Source organism: Nannobrachium achirus (genome assembly GCF_963921795.1).
Source record: "Nannobrachium achirus genome assembly, chromosome: 23".
Taxonomy (NCBI): Eukaryota; Metazoa; Chordata; class Actinopteri; order Myctophiformes; family Myctophidae; genus Nannobrachium; species Nannobrachium achirus.
The window spans coordinates 10,983,240-10,998,138 of NC_137830.1; the positions used below are offsets into that span (position 1 = coordinate 10,983,240).

The following is a 14,899-nucleotide window of genomic DNA, read 5'->3' on the forward strand; positions in this document are numbered from 1 at the left end:
TCCTGGAAGGGGGGAAATGAATATCAAATATCTAAATATTGAAAGCCTGATTAGACAATAAAATGAGATGAAGAAAAAAGAAAAAAAGATGAGAGTGACGTCATTTTGTAGTGGTCATTTTGTAGTTATTTCCACAACAACTCAAAGGTATATTAATGACAGTAGTAGTTGGTAGTTTAATGTTGAAATGGGTGGTTCTCCCCTTTATATCGTTTTGAGAAAAAATGCTGCTTTTTGTCCTAAAGTGATTGTAAATAAATGCTGTTATTTGTTCCAAAAAGCTTTAGTGTATTTATAACATGTACATAACATACATAACTTTAGTGTATTTATAACATGTACATAACATACATAACTTTAGTGTATTTATAACATGTACAAAACGCCAACATGTGATTGCGACCGTCAGGTCGCAGTTACTATCAAAACCTCCACCGCCTGTCTGTCCGTCAGTCAGTCTGTCTGTCACGTCACACTTTTGCCCTATTCATATCTCCGCCATCGTTGCCCCTATCCATGTGAAATTTTCCACACACACTCCTTGTCTGCCAATCCACAACCTCCACCCTTCCAGGGACCCCCGCAGCTCCAGGGACCCCCAGGGACCCCCGCCAAAAAGCAAAAAAACTACCAAATGACCCCCAAATCGCCTGCTCACCGCGTTGCTCTGCCACAGACAAAGAGATGTCTACACACATCTCATCAACATGGATCTCCTCTTTTCTCACATGCCCCTCTTCTAGCGCCACCATGAGGCCAGTTCTTGCAAAACACATTTACGGACACAGCTCCTACAATTTCTGCCCTAAAATCACGCAAATTGGTACACGGTATGTCTACACTCATGTCTTCAACATGGATCTGTCCCATATAGCGCCACATTCAGGCAGATTTTTTTAAACACATTTTTGAACACTGCTCCTACAGTTTTTGCCCTAAAATCACACAAATCGCTACACAGTATGTCTACACTCATCTCATCAACATGGATCTGTCCCATATAGCGCCACCATCAGGCCGATTTTTTAACACATTTTTGGACCTAAAATGACATTGCGACCCGACGGTCGCTTATCTCCCGTTTAGGGAGTCTTACTGGTATAACTCTGTTTACACAATGCTGTACCCCCTCCAACTGTATATAATTATGTTCTAGCCTGGTTCCAGCCCACAGACCTTTGGCAAAGTAAACGTATATTTATTAACAAAAATCACAAAATCTCTCCTTTTTTTGGTATCTGCCACTGGAATTAAGGTGACTTGATTGATTGACAGCAAGAAGGGCCTATCAGCTCTCTCCACAGCTTCTATAGCAGGCAAACCCTGGAACGCTTGTTGAGTGCAAACGTTAGCAGTCTTACACACTAATAAAAAAACACATGTCAGCAGTTTTACACACTTATAAAAAACATATGTCAGCAGTTTTACACACTTATGAAAACAACCAGTGTGGATCAACTCAACATCAACAAAACTGCACACAGAAAATCAACACAACATCAATACAACTAACTAAACAACATCAATACAAGTACACAACAGAGACAAACACTTACCCTACACATGTTGTATCATAATGGAGGAGGACACTGCTGTTGTCATTTGTTTAGTTTGTGTGTGTTTGTGTCAAATGGAAGACAACTGTCAGAGAGATGATCATAAAGTTATATCGTATCGTTGTAGTGTGTTGTGACAAAATGGAGTCTGAACAAACTATGCTTCTGTTCTGCACCACTCCCTGACACACACACTCCTCTCAGGCGCAGAGAGAGACAGAGAGAGAGAGAGAGACAGAGAGAGAGAGAGAGAGAGAGAGAGAGAGAGAGAGAGAGAGAGAATGAAGAGTATTGTGATAATGTTTTTTTCCAGTATCGCCCACCCCTAGTCCCAGCCCACAGACCCGCTCACTCTCTGAGCGGACTGTTTCAGCCGAGTCTGAAATCACTAATCAGGCTATTATGTTCCCCTTTTTCAACTGTTATTATATTTTGACACTTGCTTTGGCAAAGTAAACGTATATTTATTAACAAAAATCACAAAATCTCTCCTCTTTTTGGTATCTGCCACTGTAATTAAAGTGACTTGATTGATTGACAGCAAGAAGGGCCTATCAGCTCTCTCCACAGCTTCTATAGCAGGCAAACCCTGGAACACTTGGTTCAAGTGTTGAGTGCAAACGTTAGCAGTTTTACACAATAATAAAAAAAGCATATGTCAGTAGTTTTACACACTTATAAAAACAACCAGTGTGGATCAACTCAACATCAACAAAACTGCACACAGAAAATCAACCCAACATCAACTAACTAAACAACATCAATACAAGTACACAACAGAGACAAACACTTACCCTACACATGTTGTCTCATAATGGAGGAGGACACTGCTGTTGTCATGTGTTTAGTTTGTGTGTTTGTGTCAAATGGAAGACAACAGTCAGAGATATATATATATATATATATATATATATATATATAGTTATATCGTATCGTTGTAGTTCTGTGTTGTGACAAAATGGAGTCTGAACAAACTGTGCTTTTCTGCGCCACTCCCTGACACACACACACACACACACACACACACACACACACACACACACACACACACACACACACACACACACACACACACACACACACACACACACACACACACACACACACACACACTCCCCTCAGGCGCAGAGAGAGAGAGAGAGAGGCGTGTCTGTACCTAACCTCACTTGAACCTGAAGAGAGAGAGATTGTTTTTTTTTCCCACTTTGGTTCCTGACGAACAAGTTCTAACATGAGAGAATAAAGACAAATAAATATCTCTCCGCGTGCACACACACACACACACACACACACACACACACACACACACACACACACATAATAATAATAATAATAACTAGTAAGGCGCGCCACACACATTTGCGACAGCTATCGTGTCAGAAAGAGGGGGGGAGGGGAGGTCCAATGCATTGTCAATGGAAGGTTGTTTGGTGTTTTGTCGTTGCCGTGTCTCAAGCTAGCCTAGCTAGCTTGAGACACGGCAACGACAAAAAACCAAACAACCTTGCATTGACAATGCATTAGTACGGCGCCCCCAGTGGCCATTCTCAGACGATGTTTCACGCATATGTGTGAGTCCAGCCTAAGACGCCTCAGGGCGACAAGCGACCTTAGGGAGAGGTCGCGCCATGTCTTGGCCATCTGGCCAGTGATGTATATCGGACCAGTTACCCATATATAGCCTGATTTCAGACTCTGCGCTGGAGCTTAAAAGTCTGAGCCTGAGCCATTGTGTTGAGATTTCAAAGGGGAGGGGATTTAAAATTTGAAATTCCCAATCACAAGCGATCTGGTGGGAGGGTTGTGTTTGACTTTTGCACACAAAACAATCCCTCCTCCCCCTCCCCTCAATGACATGCACCCAACAGGTCAGTGTCTTTGATGTTTCACTGATTAGAGAGAATCACTAACGAGCTACTCGACACTTGTATGGCTCAATCAATGCCTGCAGTTCGGAGTCCTTTTGAAGTTCAAAGGGAGAAATTAAGAACTCTGGTGAGCCACGCAGCCACCCCTCCCTCCACTGTTTCTGTAGATTTTTTTCCTTCTTGCTTTGAATTCATTGGTCGGTTCGCCAAGATACGGCTTTGAACCGAATCAAGAGACTCGTCATATGACATATCCAGACCAAGAGATGCACTTCACTCAGAGAGTGGGCGGGTCTATTGGCTGGAGCCAGGCTAACCCATATATGGAGACCCCTGGTACCCATATAAGGAGATCCATGGTCTGAATAAGGAGATATGCTGTGACAGCCCAAACATGCTTACTCAGTTATTCGTTATGTGAAAGTCCAGACGTACTATCTGACATCATACATACAATCCCTTTTATGCCCATACATGGAGATCCCTGTCTGTAGAACCAGCCACACAGATATGGGCTGTCTTGGCCATATGGATTCTGTTATTGTGGTATGTAGCCAATGTGGCCTCCATATATGGGTCCTGTTAGATATGGGCTTAATATTGATGACATCAGGGAACTCCATATATGGACATGAAGGGATTCTGACATCCCCTGACATTGATATCACAGTGATATCAGAGGATGATGTCAGAAATTCGCATCGCGCAAACATACTGTACGTACGTACATACATACATACAGACCCAGGACATAACGTACACACAAACAAAGCTAGATCATGTAGGAGCACTTAGCACCACTAAAAAACTACTTTAGAAGATGAAATATGTTGATACAAGGTTTCTCTCTGACACATTGATGTCACCACCAGAGAGAGACAGGATACACATGCACGCACGCACGCACGCACGCGCGCACGCACACACACACACACACACACACACACACACACACACACAGCCAAAATGTTTAGACAAAACAAAGAGATAGACCTAAATGGACTCTTACTAACTCAGAGTGTAGAAATGGAACCAAGTGGACCCTTACGGCTTCTGTAACTCTGAGTGGAGCAGAACTACTAGTAAAAAGGCCTCCAATCCCTGAGCCAGGGAGAGAAAGGAAGTGCGCAGCTACTATTAAATTCCCTTCCCCCCGCAAGGCTGGGAACAGGATGTGTACTTATTATTCCAGTTCAATATTTCCTGAAATAGTCGTGTATGTGAGAAGAACACACACACCACGCGCACGTAACAGCACACCGTCTACATACAATGCATACATGTAGAGTTTATAATGTCTACATACAATACATACTGTACATGTGGTTGCAGTATAATGCAGACTCTTACCTCCAAGCTTTAATCCTTTAGCTGTGTTGTGTCAAAGGGAGTTCATAGTGACTCCAGAATGAGATGGATTCATTGTTGTCTCAAAATGGTTCAGTTTCTACGCTGTTTCTTCCATCTGGTAGAAGTAGTTCTGCTCCCTCCTCTGAAACTCATGTTTCTGATGTTGAAGTCCCTCCTCTACCGAGAGAACTGTTTTTTTTTTGTTTGTTTTTTTCACAGAAGTTGTCATGTGACTTCTTGTAAACTGTGCTGAGCTGAGACTGACTCTAGAGCGGGGTGTGTGTGTGTGTGTGTGTGTGTGTGTGTGTGTGTGTGTGTGTGTGTGTGGTACAGTACATAGTTTGATGATAACATCACCACAACACCTCCTCCTCTCCTCTCCTCCTCTCTCATTCCATGCAAGAGTATGTTTTGCAGGTCTTTCAGTTTGAGTGCATCAAAAAAGCAACTGGGTTAAGCACCGCTGGTCCGACCAGTTTAACATTTACCAGGTTAGCCTTCATCAGCGTCGGCAGGTTAGCATTTCACCAGGTTAGCATTCACCAGCATTAGTTTTTACTGAGGTTAGGGTTGGGTTCTTCGTACCCCAGACTTTCGTCACCTCCCCGGAGCCAATCACAAGTCTAAAATGAATAATAGCACTTTTAGACCGACTGAATTCACTGAATGAATGTTTAAATAAACTGCAGGCAGGCACAAGCCTCCTGCACTAAACAGATATATAGACCCACAAGCCTCCTGCACTAAACAGATATATAGACCCACAAGCCTCCTGCACTAAACAGATCTATAGACCCACAAGCCTCCAGCAACTAAACAGATCTCCAAACCCACAAGCCTCCAGCAACTAAACAGATCTCCAAACCCACAAGCCTCCTGCACTAAACAGATCTCCAAACCCACAAGCCTCCAGCAACTAAACAGATCTCCAAACCCACAAGCCTCCTGCACTAAACAGATATCTAAACCCACAGGCCTCCAGCACTAAACAGATCTCCAGACCCACAAGCCTCCTGCACTAAACAGATTTCCAAACCCACAAGCCTTCAGCACTAAAAAGATCTCCAGAACCACAAGCATCCTGCACTAAACAGATCTATAGACCCACAATCCTCCAGTACTAAACAGGATAAATCATGAAAAGACACTTTTATATTTTCATATAAAAGCTGTCCTTGATTACCAGGTCATCTAACCCTAACATCATGTGTGTCAATATATAACAGATGACCCTAAATGACGCCCCTGCACGCACACACGCACGCGCGCGCACACATGAGTTGAAGCATGAGCTTGAGAGAGAGAGAGAGAAAGAGAGCAGGGGAGGCTCATATTCAAAGTTCTCCTTCAATACACCACAGCACTTCCACATGTACCGACACGCACAACCCTCAACTTCACCTTGTCAACACAAAACCCTTTCAAAACCACATGGACTTGCTTGGTCTCTGTGTTGCACCAAATTCTGGGCCCTGGGTACAAGGATTCACTGCGGCCCCCCATGAATGTTCTTGATAGGGGGAGGGGGTTTAACCCATTTAGACTGGGGATGCATTATTTTGTGCTTTAACTATTGAAAAAAAGCAGATTTACAAGCTTGTAGATCTGCTATTTTTGAACATTTCAAATCCTTCTAAGGTTTTTTGAAAAACCTATGTTTCTATGTCAGTGGTGCTCAAACCTTTTCATGTGAAGGACCCCCAAAATGATATGTATTTGGCCCATTTTGGCATTTATAAATTTTCTCAGTAATAGTGAAAGTGGTTTAAGTCTGTCTGCATTCATGAAAAGTATGAACAAGAGCTTGTCGTCACCTTAAAACACTAAATAGACTAAGCCATTTTTTCCAAAACATAACCATATGATATTTCTTAATCATTTTACCCAAAACGTGATCCTTTTTAATAAGCCCAGCAAGCACGGTCAGGATCTGGACCAATCAGTGACGTCTCGGTTGGGGCCAGATCCAGTCAAACCATGATTAGTCAGATCTGGCCTAGAATGTCACCTGATTTCAACCAACATAAATCCTGCCCACAAAAACAGACATCCTAGATTAATCAGAGAGGGTCCGATCGAGGCCAGATAAATACCATAACTAGTCAGATATGTCCCAGAATGTAACCTTACATGCTCATATTTCAACTAACATTACAAACAATAACAATAATCCTATAGTCCATGTGACGTCCTGGTAATGACGTCAAGATCATCCCCATATGGGCTGTGATCTGACCTAGTTCTGAACGTCACCGGAGTCACTGGAGGACGTTATCATAATTCATCATGAAGTCATTTGGCTTGCAGGGAGGAGATAGGTGATTTTACCAGAGGAGGCCATGACAAAAATATCAATAGTCAATTCGTTTAATAAGGCGATGTTGTGACAAAATAATTGCGACCGAATGTTGTAATATATATATATATATATATATATATATATATATATATTTATATAGACCTATATATATATATATATATATATATATATATATATATATATATATATATATACTATAAAGGGTATGCGCATGCATAAAGTGAATGGTGGTAAAGTGAGAGGCAAATTGAGTTTAACATGGTTTAACATCGTTTTAATGCAATCAGATAGGACTTTTCTGTTTGGATGTATGGGTTGTCAAGGCCATAAAGTATGAAGATGAGGTCACAAACAATCGCACATACCCTCTATTGACAATTCTAGGACAGTAAGGGTTAGGCTTAGTCTCAAGCTTAGTCTCAAGCTTAGTCTCAAGCTAAAAAGTTTGGGAAACACTGCTGTAGTCCAAGTGGTTCCCAAACATTTCAGGTCGAGACCTAAAAGAGAAATTTGCCTGGGACCCAAACTAGTGAAAACAGCAGATCTACAAGCTCACAACTCGTTGCTTTTTTCTTTTCTTTTTTTAATTCCCAAAGAAAATTGCTTTTTTGGGATTTTTTTTGAAAATCTTTTGAAATAATAATAATTAAAAACAAAATGTAGAAAACCTAAAATTAAGGGACCCATAAAAATGTGTCCGCGACCCACAAATGGGTCCTGACCCACTGTTTGGGAAACAGTGGTGCAGGCTACAGCATACACACACACACACACACACACACACACACACACACACACACACACACACACACACACACACACACACACACACACACACACACACACACACACACACACACACACACACACACACACACACGCACAAGCACTGCTCTAGAAAAGTACAATGCTGCCCTCCACAGGCAAAATGCTGCAACTGCTTTTGGTGTGTCCTTGAAGGATGACATCCATATACTGTAAATGTAATGATGCTCCACAGTGCTATCACACCTGTAGGGATGAATGCATCCTTCATTAGTAATAGTCCATTCAACACACACAGACACAGTATAATGAATTAATTAACCTGGTAACATGTAGGCTATTTGACTGTAGATGAAGGTTACAATCTACAATAAAGCTATAAGCATATATCCATAAAGAAAATATAAACATTACATGGGCCTTATGGATATCGTTTGGTGATAAAAAAAAACAAAAAATGTTCTAAATGAGTGATTTGAAAATGAGCCTGTTTTTGTTCTTGCGTCTCTTGTTCTGTCGCACAAAACTAGGGAAAATAGCAGATCAGCTATTTTCACTAGTTTAAATTGTTTTTAAAATGATAACAAAAAAAGGAAGCTTACAAGGTTTCCACCAGACAACGACAATTATGAAATGTAACCTCGTATCACCAGGCTTTCTCAGAGGAAAGCCTGGTGTTTGTTTAGGGGCAGTTTGATCCGGTCTAGGCGGAAACCACAAGCAGAAGAAGCGGTGTCTCTTTGTTTTGGTTCCCCCCAATCCCTATTAAATGCTTGACTAGCCTAGTGTAGTCTTGCCAGTCGCTAACAGTTGGACTAAAAGATGCATATACCAAACAAATTTTCAAAAAGCAAAACTACGCCACATCAAGGGGTTTATTAGGTAGGCCATAAAAGTATGTCCTTGAGCGCAGGGGAATTATTTTGGGTTAAAACTGTTTCCAGTTTGATAGTTCCGGCCAAAGTGTAGTCCGTCTAAGACTACAACATGATGTAGAGTGGTTTCCGCTCCCGACTGGATCGAATCCCGAAATGTTTGGTCTTTAAAACTTGCGTCTCCGAAGACTTTGACAGCAGCAATACACGAGAGATTAGAATACAAATATAAAACCATAATTACTCTGCAGGAGAATGTTAATTTGACTTTGACTAAAGCCTGTGATCAAATCTCACCCTCAAATCCAGCGAGGCGTCTCCAGAGCGCAACGGGTGGGATTGATGCAATTACAGCGAATCCCTGTGGAAATGTTACTTTTTAAATAAAAATGAGCTGACATGGATTTCTGAGATCGCAATATCCTGCTTCAGACACGTCCGTGTGTGCGTGCAGTGCGCTGCTCAATGCCTCACGTCTGTGCTTTTCAACCTTCTTCATAAGAAGTTCTGTTATTTATTCTACATCTCACCCGAATTTAGTTATGGTTGGTTGGTTGGTTGGTTGGTTGGATGGATGGATGGATGGATGGATGGATGGATACCTTTATTATCCCAAGGGGGAAATTCATTATGGTTAGGATTACGCATAGTTTACTCAGGGGTGAGGCCAAAACAGAGAAATAGGGTGGGCCTGGCAACTTCAGGATGGGCCCAGTTTGGGAGGATTATTGTGCCTGAGTAACCTGACTTTCGCCAGATGGTGGCAGCATATTGCGTTGCATTGCTTTACCATCTGGGCTCGGTCCGGCAGAGTTGATAACACTCGTAAAGTCCCGGGCCGGACCAATCAGCGGCAGCTATGGGCGGGCTCTGAGCGGCTCTGAGCCAATAGAGTCTGATTGCAGACCACGTGGAAACCCAGGAGGCAGATTCTGGGTGCAACGTCATGCAGACAGGCCAATATGAGTGGTTGGAGTTGGCACTCCCAGACTGTGACAGAGAGACGGCCATATCCAATCACCTGCTATAGAATTTGAAAAAATGGCCCGCCCCTTACATCGGTTCTGCCGGAGCGAGCCCAGATGGTAAGCAATGCAACGCAATGCTGTCACCATCTGGCGAAAGTCAGGTTAGTGCCTGAGGGCGCGGGCGCGAAACATTTCATATTTTTTTCTGTAAATTATTAGGGTTTTTGGGGGTTAAAACGGGTGTGGGTGGCAGTATCAATGAACAATAATTTATAGGCTAATACAATGCATCAAGTTCCCAGCTGCACTTCATCCCAACAACACATTTCCAAATATAAACTAACACTCCCCCTCCAACTATCCAACTGCTGCTAGTGTAGATGCATCATCCGAGCGACAGTTGTAAAGTAGCATACTGTTCATTTATTATTATTAAGCAAGACGATCACACACAAACAAAAAAAATTGATGGGTGGGACAGCTTTCTACATAAAAACACCCCTGGTTTTACTGAGGTTATAGGGTTAGGGTTAGGTTTAGGCATAGTTTTACTGAGGTTAGGGTCAGGTTTAGGCATAGTATTTTTCACCAGGTTATCATCACCAGATTCTGACTAATGGGATGTAGGAACAATGAGGTTTGGGACCAATGCCATGGCATCCATTTGAGCCACAAAATGTAGAATATTTTGTTATTGTTGGATAGGATTTTGTACACAATTCCAGTCTGTATTGATGTGATGCCATAGGACTGATAACAGCTCAATAAAAATAACAATTCTTCTACATTCTGTAATTGTTGCGACCATAGGTTGCAGTTTAGTATGTGAACGGTCACAGCTTGTCCGTATGTATCTGTCACGCCTGACACCGTGGTTGTATGGGTTTGTTGCTCTGATGTCACTGTGATGTCACACTAACAGATGTCCTCAATATTAAGCCCATATCTAACAGGACTTCATATAGGAATGCCCATATATGGAAGCCACATCGGCCACATACAACACTAATGGCTGGCTACGTACAGACAGGGATCTCCATGTATAGGCGTAAAATGGTATGATGTCAGATGTCAGATCACAGCACATACAGAATGGGGAGGATCTTGACGTCATTACCAGGACATCATATGGACTTTTTTATTTGACAGGATTATTGTTATAGTTTGTAATGTTAGTTGAAATATGAGCATATAAGGTAATTTTCTGGGACATATCTGACTAGTTATGATATTTATCTGGTCTCGGTCGGACCCTCTCTGATTAATCCAGGACGTAAGTTTTTGTGGGCAGGATTTATGTAGGTTGAAATCAGGTGATATTCTAGGCCAGATCTGACTAGTCATGGTTAGACTTGATCCGGCCCCAATCGAGACGTCACTGATTGGTCCAGGTCCTGACCGCGCTTGCTGGGATAGATATCCTATCTTTGCGCTACACACAACATTTTCACAGAATGTTCTCTCTTGAATAGGCAGGTGTAGACACACAATGTCTTGTTTTGCAATAAAGAAATGTCATTAAAAATAAAAATAAACAGGCCAGTATTGATAAGAGGAATTTATACAGTAAGACCAGAGACATACACATGATGCATTATAGCTCATCAACATCAACTATTTTCCTTCGTAAGCTTTCATCCTTCATACATGCTTTAGTACAGGGGTCTTCAGAGTTACTACAGGGGGCCCGCCAAAACATTTTTTCCTCCTTTTTGAACCACTTGAATCCCAGCGTCCATATTCTAAGAACTTTAGAAAAAATAGCCGATCTACAAGCTCACAACGCCTCGTGCTGCGAGGTGTTGTGAGCTTGTAGATCGGCTATTTTCGGTAAAGAGCTTTGGTGTAGAGGGGGAAAAGAGCAGACTAAGTACAGAGTGAAAGGTGAAGGTGAAAATGTACATGAATCCAAAATACACTGACGATCGTGCTGTCAAACAATGAAACTATATGGAATCTATGAAAAGGTTGTGGGGGTCCCTGCTTCATCTCTCTCTCAGCTAAGGGGTCCCTGGCCTGAACAAGTAAAGGACATTTTGGTGCTATTCATAACAGCTTTCTTGGAGATGCACACTATAAAGCGGTGGTGATCCTCAACTCATCGCTCATGAGGACTGGAGAGTCAAGTTGAGCTCAAAGTCAGAACCCAGTGCAATAATAACGATACAATTGAGCACCGCTGGTCTTAATTATCTAGCTGCCGCCATTTTGTTTCTGTGGAGTTGAAACACAAAAGATGTAGGCAGTAGGCCTATGGAAAAAAGTAGCTAAAACAACACCCAACATAAACCGGTCTGTGTTCCATATTTATAACATCAAAAATAACATGTTTGGTTGATTGTTTTCTCTATTAGACCATTTCTATTTATCTAATTTCTATTGGGGTTTAGACTTTCTATTTTTAGCAGTTTAACAGGTTCATATACCTACATCTAAATAGGCCCGTCACAAATACTACATAATCGTCTAATCGCAATTATTTGACATAATTTGCCATAATCGTCATAATCGTTTCCACGTTGGAAAAAGTTCATATATTTTCAAACATTTTCAAAAATAGTGGAAATAGCAGATCTACAAGCTCACCCGAACCTAATGTTGACGAATAGATCTGTGTAGTAATTTCACTCTCCTTCTTCATATGGGTCAACAACATTTCGAGCTCAGACTCTAAGCTGTCATGAAGCCATCACTCATCAGCTGCTACATACATGCTTCGGTGACATTTTTACTGCCCCCCCCCCCCCCCACACACACACACCAGCGGTGAATGTCGGGGTGCCTGCTGGCCTAGCGGCCCAGGCGCATACCACATCGTGCCGCGGGTTCGAATCCCGTTCCCGACACGACATTTGCTGCGTGTCACTCCCCATCTCCTGTCCAGGCACGTGCACACATAGACATCAAAGCGGGCTTGAGCCCCTGCCCTTTTATCTGTCTGTAAAAACTGCCCTTTCCAGACCATAAATGCAATTTTTACTATGGTGAAAGAAATGCAAATGCCCTCTTTCCATGCCATACCTGAATGCAGCATTCAAGAGAATTGCCTTGTCCAAACTCTCCTGAACTTGAATGCAGCGCCTTATGTTGAAAGAATTGCACTATCTGTGTAGAAATCCATGCCGTTACGCCACATCTCCAGTATTGACTTGGTTATGCTTAGTTCAGTGGGGTTTCACACACCGAAAATAGGCGACCTCCAAGCTCACAAAGCTTCGCAGCGCGACGCGTTGTGAGCTTGGAGGTCTGCTATTTTCGGTGCTTCCACCGAAAGGCCATTTTGGAAATTCCAGACCCTGCCTCTCTGACATTCTCTGCACGTCCCTGGTCCGGTCAGTCTTCTGTCCTATCAATAAAGGCATAAAAACCCCCAAAACAAATCTAAAAAAAGCAAACAAACGGTGAATGTCTCACCTCCTTACACGTTATCTCCACAAATGTTTCCCTACGAGGTGAAAAATGTCTGGTTTTGAAAAACAACCGAGAACATTTCAAAAAGGTCAAAGTATTCATTTTTTTCCAGAAATGCATAGCCTGTGAGTTGCAGCTGCGCGGATGCTTCGCGTTGACCAGAACAATGCATTGAGTGATGTGGGACCTTAAGTGTAAACGTTGACTAATGCGTTGGGAGCCTCGGTCTTGCGCGAGTCAGTCTTCCTGCTGCTTAGTCGCGGGATGAGTTCACCGCCTTCGTGGAGCGAGAGTTGATGAAATCTGACTTCCTGTAGCCGGCCTGTAGGGGGAGACAGAGAGCTATGAGAGGAGATGAGAAACAGCAAAATCTGTTCTTTTGAATGTGTTTTTTGTGAATTTGTAAGACTGACTTGACGTTTTAACCACACAAACCCTAGAATCCCTACCAGTTGTAAGCTGGTGGATTTGCTATTATCGGTGAAGAGAGATTTGATGTAATGCAGCGCTATTCAACCTAGCCCGGCATGGTCATACTAATACAAATATATAATATGGTTACTTTCAGTGTGGACACATACTTCTGATGTCATTTTTCTCTCCAAAACCACTAGGAAACTATTTTTGTTTTTTTTTCTTGTTTTTTTTTCATCATTTCATCATTAATCATTCAAAGACAATCTTTTTGTTCAATGAGGTTTGGCCTTATAGATGTGAAATATGTCTGTTTTCTGTGTGTTTCCTTAATGTTTAGACATTGTATGACAGTCATGTTGTGTGTAACAAAAATCATTGTCTAAACGTCCAAGATAGGGCCGTCATTTTTAGCTTGCGGCCCTTGGACTTTTAGTATTTTGCTGAGTGGCCCCTGAGCCATCTGAAGTTGAGTAGCCCTGCTGTAATGGGTAAGTAGAGTCGGTATAGGGATCACTATTACTCACTATAATTTGTTACACAACAAATAGAAAAAAATGGTATGAGGCCCATAGTTTTACAAAACTGTGTGTGTGTGTGTGTGTGTGTGTGTGTGTGTGTGTGTGTGTGTGTGTGTGTGTGTGTGTGTGTGTGTGTGTGTGTGTGTGTGTGTGTGTGTGTGTGTAAAAAAATGGTATGAGGCCCATAGTTTTACAAAACTGTGTGTGTGTGTGTGTGTGTGTGTGTGTGTGTGTGTGTGTGTGTGTGTGTGTGTGTGTGTGTGTGTGTGTGTGTGTGTGTGCGCGCGCGTGAGTGTGTGCGTGTGCATGCGTGCGTGTGTGTGTGTAGGAGAGCTAACCTTCCTATAGGCTCCATGGAGTTCAGCATGGCTCCACATGCTGTGCAGTAAGATACACGCTGCCTGACCTGCCCTGGTTGGACCGTAGCTGAAACACAAGAACAACCTTTAAATACATCAATGAATCAACACAATGTAATCCTGAATTGAATCCTCATATCAGTCGACTTCATTACTCGGCTTGGTTGAATGCTTGATTCTGATTGGTCAATCGCTGAATTCAGCTGTGTGTTATTTCTGGATAATGACTGCAGATGGCTTTTTTCAGAGAGACAAATCAAGAGAGAATCAACTTTATTATCTGCCTTTCTCTAATCCCAGCAACAGTAAACATGGGACGTTTGCGAGATTTGGGAACTAGGAGAGGCAATCTGGCGCGTAGAAGGACCAGGCTCTGTGGGTTGACTCCTAGCCAGGCTCCTCCTACGTCTCACCAGGTCCATTCCTGCTCTCACCAGGTCCAAGACCTGTATGTAGCACCAGACTCCCAGTACCAAACGTTTAATTCAGGAG

General features: G+C 42.5%; 2 protein-coding genes across 2 annotated transcripts in view; both read right to left on the minus strand.

The window, feature by feature from the left end:
• Positions 1–4,889, minus strand: part of LOC308308753 (NACHT, LRR and PYD domains-containing protein 3-like) — a gene marked incomplete at its 3' end in the record, with an annotated part of 216,176 nt that extends 211,287 nt beyond the window's left edge. Inside the window, exon 1 of the mRNA XM_080754207.1 lies at positions 4,775–4,889. The remainder of the gene's footprint in view (positions 1–4,774) is intronic.
• Positions 4,890–13,326: 8,437 nt separating this feature from the next.
• Positions 13,327–14,899, minus strand: part of LOC308308754 (plakophilin-2-like) — a gene marked incomplete at its 5' end in the record, with an annotated part of 36,047 nt that continues 34,474 nt past the window's right edge. Inside the window, 2 exons of the mRNA XM_080754208.1 lie at positions 13,327–13,435; positions 14,387–14,474. Coding sequence (XP_080610334.1) covers positions 13,367–13,435; positions 14,387–14,474 — 157 coding nt within the window. The 3' untranslated portion in view covers positions 13,327–13,366. The remainder of the gene's footprint in view (positions 13,436–14,386; positions 14,475–14,899) is intronic.